Source organism: Chlorocebus sabaeus, chromosome 1 (assembly GCF_047675955.1).
Source record: "Chlorocebus sabaeus isolate Y175 chromosome 1, mChlSab1.0.hap1, whole genome shotgun sequence".
NCBI lineage: Eukaryota > Metazoa > Chordata > Mammalia > Primates > Cercopithecidae > Chlorocebus > Chlorocebus sabaeus.
In genome coordinates, this window is record NC_132904.1 from 125,580,432 (window position 1) to 125,599,452 (window position 19,021).

General features: G+C 45.4%; 1 protein-coding gene across 2 annotated transcripts in view; it reads right to left on the reverse strand.

Annotated features, from left to right (window-relative positions):
* The window catches only part of NFRKB (nuclear factor related to kappaB binding protein), a 33,028-nt gene extending 15,852 nt beyond the window's left edge, over positions 1 to 17,176 (reverse strand). Inside the window, exons 1-13 of one of the 2 annotated variants that reach the window (XM_008021508.3) lie at positions 17,074 to 17,176; positions 15,943 to 16,022; positions 14,325 to 14,480; positions 9,827 to 10,028; positions 7,739 to 7,866; positions 6,861 to 7,035; positions 6,170 to 6,271; positions 5,483 to 5,556; positions 4,524 to 4,608; positions 3,530 to 3,710; positions 3,180 to 3,288; positions 2,818 to 2,944; positions 2,533 to 2,598 (exon numbers count right to left, since the gene is read on the reverse strand). In XM_008021508.3, coding sequence (XP_008019699.2) covers positions 2,533 to 2,598; positions 2,818 to 2,944; positions 3,180 to 3,288; positions 3,530 to 3,710; positions 4,524 to 4,608; positions 5,483 to 5,556; positions 6,170 to 6,271; positions 6,861 to 7,035; positions 7,739 to 7,866; positions 9,827 to 10,028; positions 14,325 to 14,459 — 1,384 coding nt within the window. In that variant the 5' untranslated portion in view covers positions 14,460 to 14,480; positions 15,943 to 16,022; positions 17,074 to 17,176. Of the gene's footprint in view, positions 1 to 2,532; positions 2,599 to 2,817; positions 2,945 to 3,179; positions 3,289 to 3,529; positions 3,711 to 4,523; positions 4,609 to 5,482; positions 5,557 to 6,169; positions 6,308 to 6,860; positions 7,036 to 7,738; positions 7,867 to 9,826; positions 10,029 to 14,324; positions 14,514 to 15,942; positions 16,023 to 17,073 lie in introns of those variants that run through there. The other variant, XM_008021506.3, reaches the window with a different exon arrangement.
* Positions 17,177 to 19,021: the final 1,845 nt, after the last annotated feature.

A 19,021-nucleotide genomic window follows, 5' to 3' on the forward strand; every position in this document is an offset into this window, starting at 1 on the left:
GGTGGTAGGCATCACAAAAGATGTAATGATAGCTTATACCAAGGTAATTATTCTATTTTTGTAGGTAAGAGCGGTTTCTGGCTACTGGGGCACAGAGAAATTCCATTCACTAGCAGAGCAGTTAAGACCCTGGGGCAGGAAAAAGCTTGACTTCCCATGACCCGCCTAGAAAGAGATGAGCCCTGTCTCCCGTGCCCGCCTCTGAGGTCCCTCTGTTCAGGCTGTCTGAGACCCTGATGGCACCTGTGTCTCCTGCCCAGGTTAGAAGCCACAGGATCATCATCAGCCAGGTTTGCTTATGTGATGAATGCAGCTGCCCTTCTCAAAGGGGCTGTTTATCTTTGTTTTCATAGTCAATACACAATATCACTATTTGCAGAAAGCTCTCAACAATGGCACAGTAGCTTCAACTAAAGCACCTGGCTGACAAGCTTCAAATGCTTATTATCTGGCCCTGCATGAAATAGTCTGCCAGGCCCAGGTATACGTGTTCCCTCCATGGCTACTGCAGCCTGACTGACGGGGGGAGTGCTTGCCGTCAGCTACCATCACCACCTTCAGCTCACGGTGGTTTCACTTCCACTGTTCCACTAGGGACTCATGCTCACTGAAAAATTCACAACTTCCTCCATGTTCACAAATCTTTAGTCTTTATCTTACTGAATCTTTTAGGAACTATGGAGGAAAATGACCACTCCCCACTTCTCAGGCGTTCCCATCTCCTGGCTTCCAAGACTCCGGAAAACCCTGTTCCAGGCTTTCCCCACCTCCATAGTCGCACCCCCCCGCCCACACTCTCATGCTCTCACTCAGACCCTCTGCCGTGAAGAGCCCTCCTCCGCCCTCTCTCCTCACTCTGTGCTTCCTCCCCAGGTAACAGCATCATCGGTGCCCTGCACCAGACACATGCTAACACTCTCCCTCTTGAACTCTCTGGTCTGAATTCTAAACCCACACATCCTACTGTCTATTCAACAACTCCACTGGAATACTTGCTCAAACGCAGCTCTAAAACTAAAGTCAGGCTGGGTGCAGTGGCTCACACCTGTAATCCCAGCACTTTGGGAGGCTGAGGTAGGTGGATCACCTGGGCTCAGGAGTTCAAGATCAGCCTGGGCAACATAGGGAAACCTTGTCTCTACTAAAAATATAAAAAACAGCCAGGTATGGTAACGCACGCCTGTGGTCCCAGCTACTCAGGAGTAGGAGGAGGCAGGAGAATCGCTTGAGCCCGGGAGGCAGAGGTTGCAGTGAGCCAAGATTGTGCCACTGCACTCCAGCCTGATGCACAGAGCAAGACTCTGTCTCAAAAAATAAATGAATAAATAAATAAATTTTAAAAACTAAACTCGGGATCTCCACCCTCCAAGTCCAGACCTCCACAGCTGCTACCTGCACAAACAACACCTTCCTCCACCAGCTGCAAATCTAGCAGGAGCCGTGCCTCACACCATTCTCCTTCACTGCCCACAGCCAAGCCATAATCAAGCCCACCTAAATCTTTCTCAAACGTATCCATCCTCTCCCCGTGTCTAAATTATCATCAGCTCTCATAGCCTGTGGGTTGCGTGACTATTTTAGATCACATCTTCCCCATGGAAAGGTTCTAACTCCTCCACCTCGAATGCTGCTGCCTCCCCTCTGCTTGCCTGGCTCGGTCCTATTCATCATACACCTCTGCTCAGACGCTGCTTCCTCAGGAAGGTCCTCCCAACTCTGCAAACTACATCAATTCCTATTATACTTTTCCTTTACAGAAAGGATCAGTTTGTCATTAAATCTAAATAAGTATTTGTTCCCCAAACAGACCTTAGGCCCTAAGAGAGGAGCGCACTGTCTCAGAAGCCATTGTATCCCCCCCAGCACCTAACAGTGCCTGACACCTAGAAGCTGAATAAATGTAATAAATAACGAATGGATGAGTCTACTGTTTTAATAACCTGCTCTCCATACACTTCTCCACAGACCACTCAGCACAGAGAGTGAATTTCAACAGGAAACCAACACGGATTTCTCTCTTTTCACCATCACCAGGCAACAGCCTCCAAGTGACTTCAGATGCATGTTATGACAACTTACACACTAAGTGGGCTTTATAAACTTAAAAACAAGGACTCTGTTCTTTAGAAACAATTTATTCAGGGCTGCTGCACATTCTCCTCAATAGCAAAGCCCACTTTTACGAAAGAAAAATATTTATAATTACAAATTAATCCAAAGTCATTGGTATGATTAATATAAATGTTGACATTCTTGCAAAATACCCTTGCAGATTTAATTTAGCCATCACCAGACTACATCATACAGAAAGGGTATTCCTTCCATCTCAGCATTGGTCCAACCAGAGGAGTCAGTTAACCCATCTTGAGAGTACAAAAGGGTCTTGAAGGACTCCTTCCCAGAGCAAAATAAGATCTAATATTGCTTTTTTAAACCAATCTGCAGGACCATATTGATTGGAAGGCAAAGAAACTTAGGGGAAGAAATGGGAGAATGAAAACCTGTTAGGGGTAGGTAACACGGATTACTTACCAAGCAACTTCCACTGTTGGGTTTTCTCTTTGAATTCAACAAATGGAGAGAAACTGGAAGGAACAGCTGCAAGAAATGGACCACATAAACAAGCCATACAGGTGCATCCCTGAACTCTGAAACAGCTTTTGAGTGTTCCACCGTGTATTAGAAAAGCAGGAACCTTCAAGGCATAGCATTATGCAAAGGCATAATGGATTACACGAGTAAAGCTGCAGTTTATTCTTATAATTAATTCGACGAAAGGGGGAAAAAATACTGACCCTACAAAAAAAAGCACCTTACCTCGACTTTCTCCAGCAAGATACTGCAGCGCTGGTAGTACCAACTCAGCCCAGTTGGGGGCCGCAGAGAACCAGCTGTTGAGGGAGCTGGCTGGCGATGACTGCCAATCCAAAACTCGCTCCTCTAGCTGAGGGAAAGCAAAGGCAGAACCCAGTTAGACTTCTCTTCTATACCAGCAATTCCACACAAGTGCCACCACAAGCTGGGGCATATGCATCCAGAGTTTGTCCAAATCACAAAGCAAGCTAACTACAGAGCTTTGAGAGGAACCCAGACAGACTTCCACTTCTCAAGCTATAGACCATTCAGGATTTGAACACTTGAATACTCTAATGTACCTCCAACTTTTCCAAACTGCTTACCATAGGAAGGCTAGCCTGACTCTCCAGCAGCAAGATCTCTAATAGAAGAGAGAAAAAGCTGGAAGATATTTCATTGATTCCAAGGCAAGGCTTGAGGTCTTCAAGGGGCCTAACGAGGGAAGAAAAATAAAAGAATCAAAAAGACCAAGAACACATCCCTAGATTGACTCAGGCCCCCAACCCCCTAGCAGTCACAAGAGTTCAAGAAAGGAGCAAACAACACATTTTCCCAGCAGTATCCCTGGGACTCCAGGTCTACAAGTCCAACACACTTACAGCTACGACAAGCCCTGGGGGCCAGGGCACACCCATTCACCCTGAGAATTACAGAATCTCTGTTGCTCACTTACTCTTCCTTGATAGCAGGAATTGCCAGCGGAGAAGGGGCCTGGGAGAGAGATGTAACCCCTTCAGTACTGCTTAGAGGCTCAGCCAGGTCCTCTACCTCTGATTTGATTGTTTTTATTTTCTTCTTCTTCTTTTCCTCTTTTTCCTTAACCTTTTTTTTAAGGACAGCCAAGTCATATAAGGCTGGGAAGGAAAAGTAACACCAGTCACAGAAATGTATCTCCTACACAGGGAAGTGAGGGGTCTTATCTGCATACTCTTTTCCCAAGGCCCACCAAAGATAGAAGTCTCAGTAATAAAACACTCAATGAAACCAAATGCAGTGAGTGATTTACAGTTGTTGTTTTTTTTTTGAGACAGGATCTCACTCTGTTGCCCAAGCTGGTGTGCAGTGGTGCAATCATAGCTCACTACAGCCTCAACCTCCCTGGCTCAAGCGATCCTCCCACCTCAGCCTCTCAAGTATACGGCTTAATTTTAATATTTATTATGAAGAGCTGATAGGCCTGGCACAGTGGCTCACGCCTGTAATCCCAGCACTTTGGGAGGCCAAGGTGGGTGGATCACGAGGTCAAGAGATTGAGACCATCCTGGCTAACATAGTGAAACCACATCTCTACTAAAAACACAAAAAATTAGCCAGGCGTGGTGGCAGTCGCCTGTAGTCCCAGCTACTTGGGAGGCTGAGGCAGGAGAAGGGTGTGCACCCGGGAGGCGGAGCTTGCAGTGAGCCGAGATCGTGCCACTGCACTCCAGCCCAGGTGACAGAGCAAGACTCCGTCTAAAAAAACAAAAAACAAACAAACAACAAAAAAGCTGATGCTCTGTTGTGCTGATTTTACATTCATTTCCCACCTGTAAGCCCATAAGAGGTAATAATAAAGGTTATCAGCATGAAGGAGGCATGGTTTCATTTATCTGTGCCACATGCTATGGGCTCATGCAACTTAACACCATAGTCAGATGAAGGCTCCTAGAGGGCGCCCAGTCATTTACCTGCGAGAGAGCCCTTCCTGCCAGCATTTACTCGAGTCATGATGTCATTGAGGGTCAGGTCCCCTGTCAAAAGGTCCGGGTGATCCTAGATGTGATATCCAAAATTTGGTCATGGAGGCCCAAAAAGGAGCAAAAACTAAGGTGATTTTGCAAATTTATGTAACAATTAGATGTTAGGTACACTTGGGGAAATCACATTGAATAAAAAATACAGAGAGATAAAACTATTCAATTTTTCCCTATCATATCCCCATTTAATTTAAAAAAAACAAACTTGATACTGGTGCATAGAACCCAGTCCCAACCTTCCTATCGTACAGCATTTAGTTATAAAGCTCTTCTGCATTCCGTGTCTCATGTGCTTTGCAAACAGTCTTGTTAAGTATTATTATGTTTTACAAAATGTGGAAATAGGGTTTAGAGAAGTATCACAGTAACTAGAAAAGAGAGAGAACTCAGTACTGACTTCCCATGTGGGGTTCTTCTCATCTCACCTCCTAGCCTTAGAAGGACTGTCTTTTCTTCTCAAAAAGACATCATCTTTTCTCCAGTAAACTCTCTGAGGTGCTAGCTACCTCAACTTGGTAGCATGGAATAATGGAAACAGTAAAAAGTGGGACAAACCCAGGGCCCGACTCCTGGCTCTGCTGCTTACTGGCTATAGGACCAATGACAAGCTCCCTAACCTCTCGAGCACTGTTGAGGTGGATAACAACCATTCCTATACTCGACAGTGTCACTGTAACAATTAACGCAGACAATACATTCAGCAGGCCCTGTGAAGTCAAAGCCCCCACGCCTCACATCGTTGATGCCAGCCAGCCTCACCGGCTGGTCCTGTGCCCACATGGTAGGGAGGACATACAAACAAGGCAGTGGTGCCCCGTGTCTTCCTCAGGACAGCCAATCCTGAAACATCAGGCTGAAAACCACATAGCCGCAAGCCCTTCCCATCTTACTGGCTGATGTTTCCGCTTCTCATGGTGCTTCTTTAACATAATCTTCAGGTCACTGTCCCCCAGTTCTATTTTATCTGAGAAAACAAACCAAACCACATTCACTACCATGATTCTCCAATTTACATCTTTCCGGTCACTTGTCCAAAGAAAGATATTTCTGAGTTTCCCTTCTGACACCTGTGAACTACAAATACCAAAAATCTTTAAAGTCACAGGATCAACACTTCCACTTCTCCATACATTGGTAATAAAGGACTTCAGTGACTCTGCTGGTCCTAAAACACACTTAAGGTTCTTAACATTCTTCTTTGCTTCCTATTCCAAATAAAATAAATAAAACTCTTCTCCAAACTCACAGCCACTCTGGAGAATGGTTTGGCTCTGGTTATTCCTTTGTCCTCTTACTGAACTGTCCCTTCGTACTGCTGTTTCAAGATTCTGCTTTCTTTAGCCCAAAATATCAGCTTCTGAGAAAAAATTTTAAAACAAAGGAAAAAAGGCAGGCCTATCTCCAGATGTAAAAAAAAAGTAAAACGATACAAAAACTTTACCAAACAAATCGCCTAGTTCTAGGGAGCTTTGTTTTCCTGGTAATTAGGAATCTGCCCCACCCACCTCCCTCTAAAGGAGTTGTCAGGTCTCCACCGCAATGTCCCAGAACGGTGACGGCGGCAACTCGGTTCTCACCTGCAGTTTTCATATCCGTGGTTGAAAGTGTGGGCACCACCCTCAGGGGCACCGCAGGACTAGGAGAACGTGCTGGAGAGCTCGGAAGCCATGAGCTGAGATCTTCAAAAGAAAATTGTTCTTGTAAATCCAACGTGGCTGTGGACTCCAATAGGGGAGATTGGGTAAGTGGCCATTTGGGTTCAACAAGGCTAAGCCAACAACATGGAGGCCAGGGTTCCACACTCCTTTCTGACCCTTCCCCAGAGGAGCTGGAGCACACTTAGGTCATCTAACGGCTCTTCCAGGAAGAGAGACTTCAACAGAGTGCTGGGGTCGCATTGCAGCAGGCCGACAGCCACTACTACTCTCCTGTAAGGGGAAAATAGTTCTCTCAAGTGGCAAATGGGACCAGTCAGGCCCACTGTGGAGAACCCTGTCATGCAGGCAGTCGCCTGGCGGGCTCTCATCTATGCTCAAATGCCACAAGGCCATGAGGGTGAAAAAGGCCATGTAGTCACTCCCCATCTGACGGCAATGCCTTAGCAACCCAAAGACCAAGACCTTCTGAGCCCCGCTATCCACCCCAGATCAAGACAACTCAAGAGGGTTTCTCTGCTGGGGAGATCAATGGCTACCACTGGCTCCAACCGGACAAGCGGCCGGTATCAATCCAATACCCCAGCTACCCCAAGTGCCCGAGGACACTCACCCTCTTCATCAGATGACAGGGCTGTGTCACCACACTCCTCTTTCACCTCCCTCAAGACCTTCAAGTAGCGCTGCTGGGTCCGCCACTCCCGCTCCTCAGGAGTGCGGGATGGTGAAGGCCGTTTCTGCCGGAAGGGAAGGGCGGGGCCGCTCCGCCGGGCCATCTCCAGCAGATCCTAGGAAGAGATCAGGTGGGGGTACACGTCATCATCCAAGACCTGTTCTGGAACAATGAACACTCTACAAGTCTACGTTTTCTTCTCTTCAGTGTGAAGCCCAACTCCCTCCCTCCAGATCACAAAGAAAGATACACATATATATCAACACATTCAAATAAAAAGAACCTGTATTGATTACATGAAGAAAAATCCCAAATCTGAGTGTTGAAGTGCTCTACTAGGAATGAATACTTTTTTATACTAGACACCCAAGTATTTCTATACCAAAGCTTAAAGGATGACTTAAAACCCAAACAACTTTGCCTCTAAGAATTTCCAGCGGCCATTGGGCCTATTATGCTACCATCCATCACAGCATTCAGAGGCCTGTGCACACCTTCATATCCATTCCAAGGAATCCTGGTTTCCCTTAATAACCCATGATGGATCCAAAATCCATCTGTTTATCTTGGTAAACACTGAAGCTACTGTAATTTCGTCAATTTTAAGAAGCACTTGTTTTTATGTTTTAACACCTGTGAAATCAGGACACATTTGAAGTTTATCATAAGAAAGGATGGCATAGCTTAACTGTGTTACAGATTAATCAGCAGCATTTTTTTCTTAGTGGCAACTTTTGCGTTTTGCACCTGAAATGCTTCTTGAAGTCATGATACCTGTGACCAGCCACATTCTATATCCAGTTCCGAGCACTACTTACACTCCGGGAAGCAAGAATTTGCTTCAGCAGCCGATGGAAATACTGCTGCTGGGAGTTGAGGTAGCGCTTGTACTGTGACTTGAAGCATAGCTGCCGGTACTTGACCACCTCGGGGTTAAAGTGTCCATCTTAAAAAAATAAAGGTATACATACGCATCAGTCAACGAATATACATCATCAGTCAACAAATATATTGAATGAGTGCTTAACATGGTAAACTCTGTACCACAAAACTTAAGGGCAAAGTGAACATCTAAGAGAATCAGGAAACAGAACCAAAAGTAAGTGTGCTGAGAAGCAATGACAGCTCATTTAAGGCTGATGACCATCATAGCCACAGTCATGCAACTGTCTTCGGCAACACGAGAACTGATACGTGGCACGGGTCAGAGTGGAATATGCAGGAAGTCCTGCCTTGACATTCCTCACTTGTATCCTTACCAGACTACCACACTGTTTTGGGGGAAACGTGCCAGCACAAGAGACAGTGCCACCATTATGGAAGGTCACTTACAGAGCCCCTCTAAAGCCAAGTGGATCTCCCTGACTTCTGCTCCACCAGAGGAGACAGTGCACCCTCAGCTGTAGTGAAACAGATCTCTGACAACCATAGAGGGGAATTCCTTTTCACACTAGTAACCCACCAAAGGGGGGAATGTTCATTTTAAAGTCTTAAAATAATGAGATTTCAGATGATAAGCCTGCTCTCTCTGGTCATTAGCAGCTGTCAAGTTGTCGAGTTTAACAGAATTCAAGATGTGCTGCTCATTCAGGGCCTTGTGTCAGAACAAAGTCACCCTGGAAAGGAAGGGGAAGAGGCTTCTTTGGCTCCTCTCCATGGTACAGAAAGCAAACTGTAACTTAAAGAGCGGTCCAAACCATTCTGCAACTCCCAATATAATAACTGATGCAGTTGAGAATCACCCATGGATGCAAAAACCACCGGGTAAAACAAAGGCTTTGGCCGGGCGCGGTGGCTCAAGCCTGTAATCCCAGCACTTTGGGAGGCCGAGACGGGTGGATCACGAGGTCAGGAGATCGAGACCATCCTGGCTAACACAGTGAAACCCCGTCTCTACTAAAAAATACAAAAAAATAGCCGGGCGAGGTGGCGGGCGCCTGTAGTCCCAGCTACTTGGGAGGCTGAGGCAGGAGAATGGCGAAAACCCGGGAGGCGGAGCTTGCAGTGAGCTGAGATCCGGCCACTGCACTCTAGCACGGGCGGCAGAGCGAGACTCCGTCTCAAAAAAAAAAAGAAAATTAGAACATGAAGGCCAGGCACCGTGGCTCATGCCTGTAATCCCAGCACTTTGGGAGGCCAAGGCCGGTGGATCATGAGCTCAGGAGATCAAGACCATCGTGGCTAACACAGTGAAACCCCGTCTCTACTAAAAACACAAAAAATTAGCCAGGCCCGGTGGCAGGCCCCTGTAGTCCCAGCTACTCAGAAGGCTGAGGCAGGAGAATGGTGTGAACCCAGGAGGTGGAGCTTGCAGTGAGCTGAGATTGCGCCAGGTGACAGAGCGAGACTGTTCCCCCCCCAAAAAAAAAGAAGAAGAAAATTTGAACATGAAATAGCCTATGATATCATCTGCTCAATGCAAAATTCCTTGTGTGTGGTAACAGGGCTGTCATGATACGGGAGAGTGTCTGTTCAGAGACATGGACATGCTTAAGTGCTTGCCAGTGACCTGTCACATCTTCTGCAGCAAAAAGTGTGTGTGTACCTAAACACACACACACACACACACACACCTTGATACGTGCAATAAAGCAAATGGCAAGCTCTGTTAAAAAATTTTTAAAGACCAGGCACGAAGGCACCTCTAGTATGCTGGAAATGTTTTTTTTCTTTATGTAGATGCTGGTTACACAGCTGAGATCATATTATGTATTTTCTATATAAGTCAATAAATTTTATTTTTTGAAACACAGCCTAGACAGCAAAGTGTTACACAAAACCGCTCTCTGCCAGCTCAGTATCTGTACATGAAGATAAAGAGAAGAAAAGGAAGAAAGGAACACCCACATAAGTGAATGTGTGCCCATCTACCACTCCCCTCAAAGAAAGAATACTGAGCTACAAACCTCGGAAAAGCTTCTGGGCAATGTGCAGAGGATTTCCAAAGCGGAAGTTCTCTCCACTGAACAGGGCTAAGATGAGTTCGTTCTGCTGCTCAGCACTGTCTTCAGGAAACTGAGGCAGAAACTGCTGGAGGTGTTCACGTTGAGAATCACTTAACACTTCCTGCCATGTTGAGAGGCTGACAACATCAAAGAAGATCTCAGGCTAGAAGAAATAGGAAAGGTAAACAAAAGTAACATCGATTTTTAAGTTTTTTGTATGTGTGTGCACACAAAACATTACATAATATACATAAGATTTACCAATTTAACCATTTTTAAGTGTAGACTTCAGTGGTATTGCATTCACATTTGCCGTGCAACTATCACTACCAACTTTTCATGTTTTGTTTTGTTTTTTTTTGAGACCGAATTTTGCTCTTGTTGCCCAAGCTGGAGTGCAACGGCACGATCTTGGCTCACTGCAACCTCTGCCTCCCAGGCTCAAGCGATTCTCCTACCTCACCCTCCCAAGTAGCTGGGATTACAAGTGTGCACCACCACGCCTGGCTATTTTTTGCATTTTTAGTAGAGATGAGGTTTCACCACGTTGACCAGGCTGGTCTCGAACTCCTGACCTACGGCGATCTGCCTGCCTCGGCCTCCCAAAGTGCTGGGATTACAGGCATAAGCCACGGTGCCTGGCCTACATTTTTAAAAATAAACTAAAATTCCAATGATCTGAGATTAAAGACTACATATGAGCCACAGTCTTTTATCAAACAGTAAATAATAATCCAGAGGAAAATGATTTCAGTAGAGAATCTCACTTGGAAGCCGCCTCTGCCAATGAGGGTATGAGGGTGGACATCTGAATTCAGCTTCAACTGAGTGGCAGGAAAAGGTTAACATGAAAGGAATGAACTTGAGGAATTGAAGTCACTAGCTAAGAGTGAGAAGAAACAGGACGGAGTTCATTTTCAACTCACGGGTTACATACTGGATACCTTCCATGAGCAAAATGCTAATTTGGCCTGGCATATATGGGGTCTGAGGTAGGGAACAATTAAACATTCAGTTACAATGTAGTTAAAGAAGTGCCGATGTGTATGGAAGCAAACATCCCACATTTACAATGCAGAGAACGCTCACCAAAAAACCGTTGTTTAAGACAGGAGAAGGACAAGGAAGGAGAAAAAAGATCGAGGACAGGGTTAGAAATCCACAGAGCAGCACCACAAAAACAAACAAAAAAAATTAACACAAAAGAAAGGATAGCAGTTGCCTGTGGGGGAATGGAGAGGGATAAGACAGTGTGCGTGGGGGCGGGCTTCAGTGGTCTTGGTAGTGCTCCTACCCTAACTGAAGGCTATACCCATGTTTTATTATTGTTTTACCTGTGTGTATATATATGCATTTTATAGACTCTTTTGTGTGATACATTTCACTTTTTTTTTTTTTTAAAGGCACATATACACCATGGAATACTATGCAGCCATAAAAAAGGATGAGTTTGTGTCCTTTGTAGGGACATGGATACAGCTGGAAACCATCATTCTTAGCAAACTATCACAAAAACAGAAAACCAAACACCGCATGTTCTCACTCATAGGTGGGAACTGAACAATGAGATCACTTGGACTCGGGAAGGGGAACATCACACACCGGGGCCTATCATGGGGAGGGGGGAGGGGGGAGGGATTGCATTGGGAGTTATACCTGATGTAAATGACGAGTTGATGGGTGCTGACGAGTTGATGGGTGCAGCACAGCAACATGGCACAAGCATACATATGTAACAAACCTGCACGTTATGCACATGTACCCTAGAACTTAAAGTATAATAATAAATAAAAAAAAAAGAGTTCAGGCAATATTTGGCTAGAGCAAGAACAGGGAGGGAGGTGGAGGCAGCAGACAGCAGAAAGATGCAAAGGACGGCAAGTATTTCAGGTAGTTGTGACTTTATCCTTAAGGACAATAGAGACCCACGAAAGGGTTTCGGCAGGAAACAACCCAGAAATCACAACCACCTACTCCAGGCATCGTTACATGAATGTATCAAAAACACCTCAGTCCCAATGCCCAGGATTTTCCCCTGCAAGCCTATTTTTGCCTACCATTTTATTCCTAGCATCTAACTCAGTGTCTGGCATAGAGGTGCCTAATGGAACAAGTGTTTGCTGACTACATGAGTAACATAAAGGGATTGTCCTGAAAGAGTATGCCAAGAAAACATGGATGGGAACTATGTACATCAACTGCAGTACAGTTGTTAGTAGCTGGGAGAGAAGATGAGACAACAGCACACTGGTGGCTTTCATTTTATCCATAACGCTTGACATATTACCAAAGAAGAATGTAAAACAAAAAACTAAATTCTCTCTTAAAACTGGGTGATGCACAGATGACTGTTTGCTATATCATGCTCCACACCTGTATGTTCAAAATATGGAAAACAAAAGAAATATGTAATTAAATGAATGTTTTCACATACACAGTGGCTCGCAAATAATAAGCACTTAATAAACAGTAGCCACCTTAATGATGATGACGACGCATCTTGCCTGTGAAAGCGGACAAAAACAAGCTAGCATCCCATCCCAGGGCATACACTATTATTGAGTAGTGGGTTACCTTATGGATACAGAAAATACGTGTAGATTTTGCTTAATGTTCCACGACATGGTAACCATTTTAAACACACATATAATTCTGCTTTTAAAATATACCTTTTAAGAATGTTTATTTTCTATTAGTAAGTGGTCTTATTGACATCACTGAACATAACCATGTATAACATTTATTCGTTTCCCACTGAAAGGCTTCCCAATGGAACTGTTTCCAGCAGAATATAGATCCAGGCATTAGGCAATTCCAGTGATGTTCTACGGTTGAAAAGGTAGTGGTGACCAGAACCAGAGGCCTTGTCCGTGCTTGCAATAGGACTCAGTATTATCCTGCTGGGCAAAAGAAACGCTAAGAGATACAATCGTGCCATGACTGAAAAAAGCCAGGAGCACAAAAGATACCAGATAGCCCACAGGTTGAAAATGAGAGCAAACGACACGACCTCTCCCGTGTACCAATATGCTCTGAATCTAAAATAAGTCCGGGCAGCAAACTAAGAATGACAGTCTATTTCCTACGGTTTATTAAGTTTGGGCCCTGCAGATAAGACTGCCAGAAAAGCAGCTGTAGTTTAAGTGGTCCGGACATTTCTCAGCTGAACATAAACAACAATCAGCTCATTCAGATTGCTGGGTCCCTACTCAGTTGTTGGAAGGAGGGCAAGCATGGGGCAATCCAGGCCAGACAAAAGGAGTGAACTGGGGTGAATGACCCCAGGCTGTGATGGATTCCCGGAGTCACCAGGACCCTCAGGGGCTTAAGGCCCTACACAGAAATTCTACTGCCAGCCTTAGCACCACTAGCACCACTGCAGCGGCCTCCATAGTACTCCACTGCCAATCAATCTGTAACGACAGTGCACACCCTCTTAGTGACTACGTTTTTAGATCACACATCAAATTACTAATGTAAACCAAACTACTACATTTAGTGATAAACATGTACCTCATAAATATCAGGGAATGAAAGTGTCTCAAATAGTTGAAAAGAACCAAATGAATAAAGAAGACTACCTCTAAGTTTACAACAAAAACATTTAAAAGAAATACTGCAACTGTTAACTAATAGATTTACTAACACAGTAAGACACCGCGTCAGAGAGGAATTAATTGCCAAATATTTCACAGTGAAGATTAAGTACTCAGAACAATATTCTGGTTTTAGTAGAAAAGACACCCACTGATGTATTTCTTCATATTTGTTTTCCATAATTTCTACTTTTTTTTTTTCTATTTTTAATTATTATTTCAATAGTATTGGGGGAACAGGTGGTGTCTGGTTACATGGGTAAATTCTTTAGTGGTTATTTCTGAGATTCTGGTGCGCCCATCACCCAAGCAGCGTACGCTGCATCCAATGTGTAGTCTTTTACCCCTCACAGCACGCCCATCCTTCCCCGCAAGTCCCCAGAGTCCATTATCATTCTTACGCCTTTGCGTCCTCAAAGCTTAGCTGTCACTTATAAGTGAGAACAATGTTTGCTTTTCCATTCCCAAGTTACTTCACTTAGAATAATGACCTCCATTTCCATCCAGTTTGCTGCAAATGCCATTATTTCATTCCTTTTTATGGCTGAGTAGTATTCCACGGTTAAAATATACAATCTTTTTTAATGGATGAAAATTATCTTGTTAAAAATAGGGCTTATATCACGTTATCAAGTTATTTTGACATGTTATTAAACATGCAGAATGCAGCTTGTTTTCTTCCTTAATCAGATACTAAATAGACTCTAAACTTTAAAAAAAGATAAGAGATCAGGCTGCCTGCGATGTAGAAAATGAACAAAAGGGAGCACAAAAGACTGGAAATGGAGAGTGAAAAAGGTTTCCCATAACTGTTACAAGGAAGCTGACAGAGAGGAAAAGGTCGCAACCATGTTACTACTCACATCCTCCAGAAGGTCCTCAGGCAGACTAACTCTGGTGCCTCCCAGGAGGCAATCCTCCATGATGCGCGTGCCATGGCCATCTCCACATGGACCAAGTTCCAGAGGATCTGTCAGCATATGGTCTAAGGAATCCATTGTTTCTTCTCCACAGGTACTCTGGACAAAGACATGCATCTTGAGACAGAAAGGCAGAAATTCCAGGGATCTAGCTGATGCTAACACTCCTCCAGAAAAACATTCAGCCTCCAGCCAGTTCTTACACCTTATCCTTGCACCCTAATTATAGCTAAACAGCTCTTCTCCCTCCCTTTCACCACAGCATTCCCACTGGAATTTTCAAGTGTTATCTGGAAGAGTTCTTTTCTTAGAATGCTCCTACAGTAACTCCTAAATTCATAAATTTCATATGCCTTCACTTTACAGATGAGTAAAATGAGCCTGACATTAAATGATAAACAGATCACAATCTATAATTTACACTTCCCAGACCAATAATCATTCTCCCACAGTGTAATTCTTTAACAGCTGTTTTTTAGCAATTAATTCTTTGTTGCTGGCTGGGTGCAGTAACTCACACCTACAGTCCCAGTACTTTGGGAGGTTGAGGCGGGCTGTCCCCTTGCATCCAGGAGTTTGAGACCAGCCTACGGAACATGGCAAAACCCCTTCTCTACAAAAAATAAAAATAAATCAGCCAGGCGTGGTGGCACACGCCTGTAGTCCCAGCTACTCGGGAGGCTGAGGTGGGAAGATCGCTTGAACACGAGAGGGAGAGGGTGCAATGAGCCGTGATCACACTCCAGCCTGGGCAACAGAGACCCTGTCTCAAAAAGAAAAAAAAAAGAAAAATAGAAAGAATATTCTTTATTGCTCTTTCACAAAAGAAAATTTGCTGAAAATCAACCTACACTAGTAAAATGCAAATGCTAACGGTCACTTCATGAGGGCCTATCAAACACCAGGCCTTTCACATATCTCATTTAATTCCTACAACTGTGCAAAGTACGGTCATGGGTTTTTACAACAGAATTAAAACTGAAAATCAGAGTAGGTCAGTAACTTGCCCAGCCCAGAGGCAGTATTGAAATTCAGGTCTGCCTGCCTGCAAACCCATGTGCTTAATGCTACACACAATACCTCTTGTATAACCTCGCAACATTTAAATAATGAAAAGGAAGCTTACTGATATGACTTTATTAGTCCACATAAATTCCTGAGGTTCCACACACCTGACCATAACAACCAGTAAAGTCAATGGCCAATCTGCCTTTAGGTGGTCCATCTGATCCGTATAATCATGTAAATTAATGCTACTTTTCTCCTTCCTGTAATAACTGAACACTGCTGAACACCTTTAGAAAACTACACATTACAACATTTCGGACTGATGGCTGGGATTAGGTGTCAAGTTGACAGCACAGGACTGCACAATGCTAACAGGACCACAGGGAGCTTCAACTCAATCACTCTGCTAACATTTACTCAATCCATCCTTTCCAGCTCCTACTTCTACGAAGTGGGCTAAAAAACACACTAAAATGAAAAGAAAAAAGGATGTTAACAGTCAAAACACCAGAATTCCAGCCAAGGTCTGCCACTAACATTCCACAAATCTTACCAAGCCAGGTGTCAATTTCCTTATTTGATGAAGGGAAGCTGGACCGGGTCCTCCCTCCCGTTATTTCCAACGCTGAAATCCTGCAATGAATAATCTCCAGATGAGTGACAGTGTGAATTACGTAATACAGGTACTTTTCTTTCCCAAAATTCTCAAATGATAACAGATCTATAATAACTACATGTAAAGTGAAGCATGTTCCACTAAATTATCTCAAGTTCCCTTGAAGAGATTTCAGATCCATGTAAAGATACAGCAAAAACTTCAGTGTTGGGTCAAGGCAGGCGGGTGGTCCCCAAGCAACTCTGCCCCATCATCGCCCTTCAGCACATGATGAAATGACATCCTGACCATGCCTGTGCCTAAATAAGTGAAGCCGGTGAGAAGTATATGAGTTTAACGAAATTTCAAAATAGCAAAAAAAATTGCAGAAGCAACCTGATGCTCAGAATAAAACCTTCTTAACAGAACTGGCATAGAACAGACTATCAGCTGCAAAGTCAGTGTCCTACCTGCCTCTTGGGAGGTCTATCTCTATACAACTTGCTCACAAGTTTCTTCAAAGACGGTGCATGTCTAGCTAAATTTTATCCAGTCCAGTGACAACCTTTGCACTGCCACTATTCCGAACACCAAAACACTCAAAACACCAAAACCAGGCAGCCGCCAGGGAGTTGGACCCCGGAAGCCCAGGATTTCCAGCTCTTGGTGCGTTCTGAACCTCTTCACTAGACCAGGAAGGCCTGTCGGCCTCTCATCACTGGCTTTTCCTCAGCACCTGGTCTAACTTTCCCCGCTGGACCCTCCCCAATGCAGAAGCTAAACCCTCGGGTCCTTCCGGAGCAACAGCCGGCTCCAAACCCGTCAACTCTGCAGCAAATCCCGCGCCGGTGCCAGCCCGGCTGGCCCAAGCCGGGGTCCCATCCTCAGAACTGCACGGCTCGGCCCCGCCCCTCCCCCACGCGTGCCTAACCCTAACCCCCAGCCTCACGCGTCGCACCGCTCCCCACGCCCCGCTCCGGCTCCCCACGCCCACAGGGGAAGCGACCTCGCGGACCCAGCCGCCTGCTCCCGCTCCCACCACTCCCCCCAGATACTTTAACCCTTTCGCCGCCCCTTGCCCGCCCTCACCTGATCCGCGGGCGCCGGTCCCCTAACCCGCAGCCCTTCTCCGGCCGCGGGCTCCCGGACGCGCTCGCTCCCACAAGGAGTCTGGGTGCGCGCACGCTCTGGGACTGAGCGGCGGAAGGGGCGGGGCAGCGCAGGGCGGGGCCTGGAGGGTGCCGGGGCGGGGCCACAGCGGGCGGGGCCTGGAGCGGGGCGACTGGCACGACGGTCGGCGAAGGTGCCTGCGCGCGCCTGGGCCTGGGAATGCAGGTTCCAGCCCGCTTGCGCGTCTCACCTGATGTAGGAGCTTCCAGAGGCCCCAGACAGTGCCTGTGTTTGCCTGACCGCGAATCAAAGTTCCATAGCTCATGAGCGAAGGCACGTCTATTAGCTGACGTTTGCAGAGAGCATACCCTGCCCCAGGCCCTATGCTAAGCACTTTCTACCCACCGTCTTTGTGCTGCAGCCCTGTGAGCTATGCACTATTAGTGCCTATTTTACAGTTGAGGACGTGAGTAGAACACGACCTCAGCCTGTGCCTCTGAGTTCCTTCATTCCTCCTTCCCGTCCCTGGGCCCTCGATGTCCAGAAAGAAAGTAAACACATCGAAGGATCACATTTTAAGTTAAACTCCATCATATTCCTCTTGTTAGATATCAAGGACCCTTTCCTCTTATTCACTGGGTTTTGCTTAGTACAGCTTCACACTACTTATTCCAGGTACTCCCAGCAGTGGCGCAGAGACCATCCTCAGTTCCCTGTGTGGATGGAACCAGAGATGCCGGCCGGCCAAGCTAATGTTCTTCCTTTCCTGGAAAAGAGTAGTTTCCAAACCACCTAATCTCTGCTCCTCTGCTGGCTCCACAAATGCCCTAAGTTGCTGTTACACTGTTGAGAGGCTCTTGAATTAGAAACGATCAAGTATAAATGGCAGTGGACTATCACTCCATAGTTGTCACCGATATTTCCCTTACGTTGCGATTGTGACAAGACCAGAAAGAGAAAAAGAGTAAAAACAATGTAAACTATAATTTTTGATTGACTTTGGTTTTTAGAGCAGTTTAAAGTTAACAACAAAATTGAGCAGAACAGAGATTTTCCAAATACTCCCCGCCCCACCTCCCCACATGCATCGCCTCCCCTTTAATCAACATCCCCTACCAGAGTGGTACATTTCTTAGAACTGACGAACCCTGCCCGGCCTGGTGGCTCACGCCTATAATCCCAACACTTTGGGAGGCCGAGGCGGGTGGATCCCGAGGTCAGGAGATCGAGACCATCCTGGCCAACATGGTGAAACCCCGTCTCTACTAAAAATACAAAAATTAGCTGGGTGTGGTGGCGGGCGCCTGTTAGTCCTAGCTACTCGAGAGGTTGAGGCAGGAGAATTGCTTGAACCCGGGAGGCAGAGATTGCAGTGAGCCGAGATTACCCTGTTGCATTCCAGCCTGGTGACAGAGTGAGACTCCGTCTCAAACAAACAAAGAACTGATGAACCTATACTGATACTCATTAGCCACCATCACAGTATAATGCAGAGTAATTTCACTGTCTTAAAAATCATCTGTGCTCTGCATATTCATCTCTCCCTCTCCTCTATCCCTGGCAACCGCTGATCTTTTTGTCTCCATAGTTTTGCCTTTTTCCAGAATGTCTAGTTGGAATTACATAGTATATAGCCGTTTCGGATTGGCTTCTTTCTCCTGGTAACAGGCATTGAAGTTTCCTCCATGTCTTTTCATGACTTGATAGCTCCTATTTCTTTTTAGTGCTGAATAATATCCCATTCCATTGCGGTATTCCAATAGATCCGCCACAGTTTTATCTATTCGCTTTCTGAAGGACGTCTTCATTGTTTCCAGGTTTTGGCAATTATGAATCAAGCCAATTGCCACATTACCTTCCAAAGCAGCTATACCATTTTGCATTCACACCAGCAATGAATGAGAGTTCCTGTTGCTTCTCATTCTCA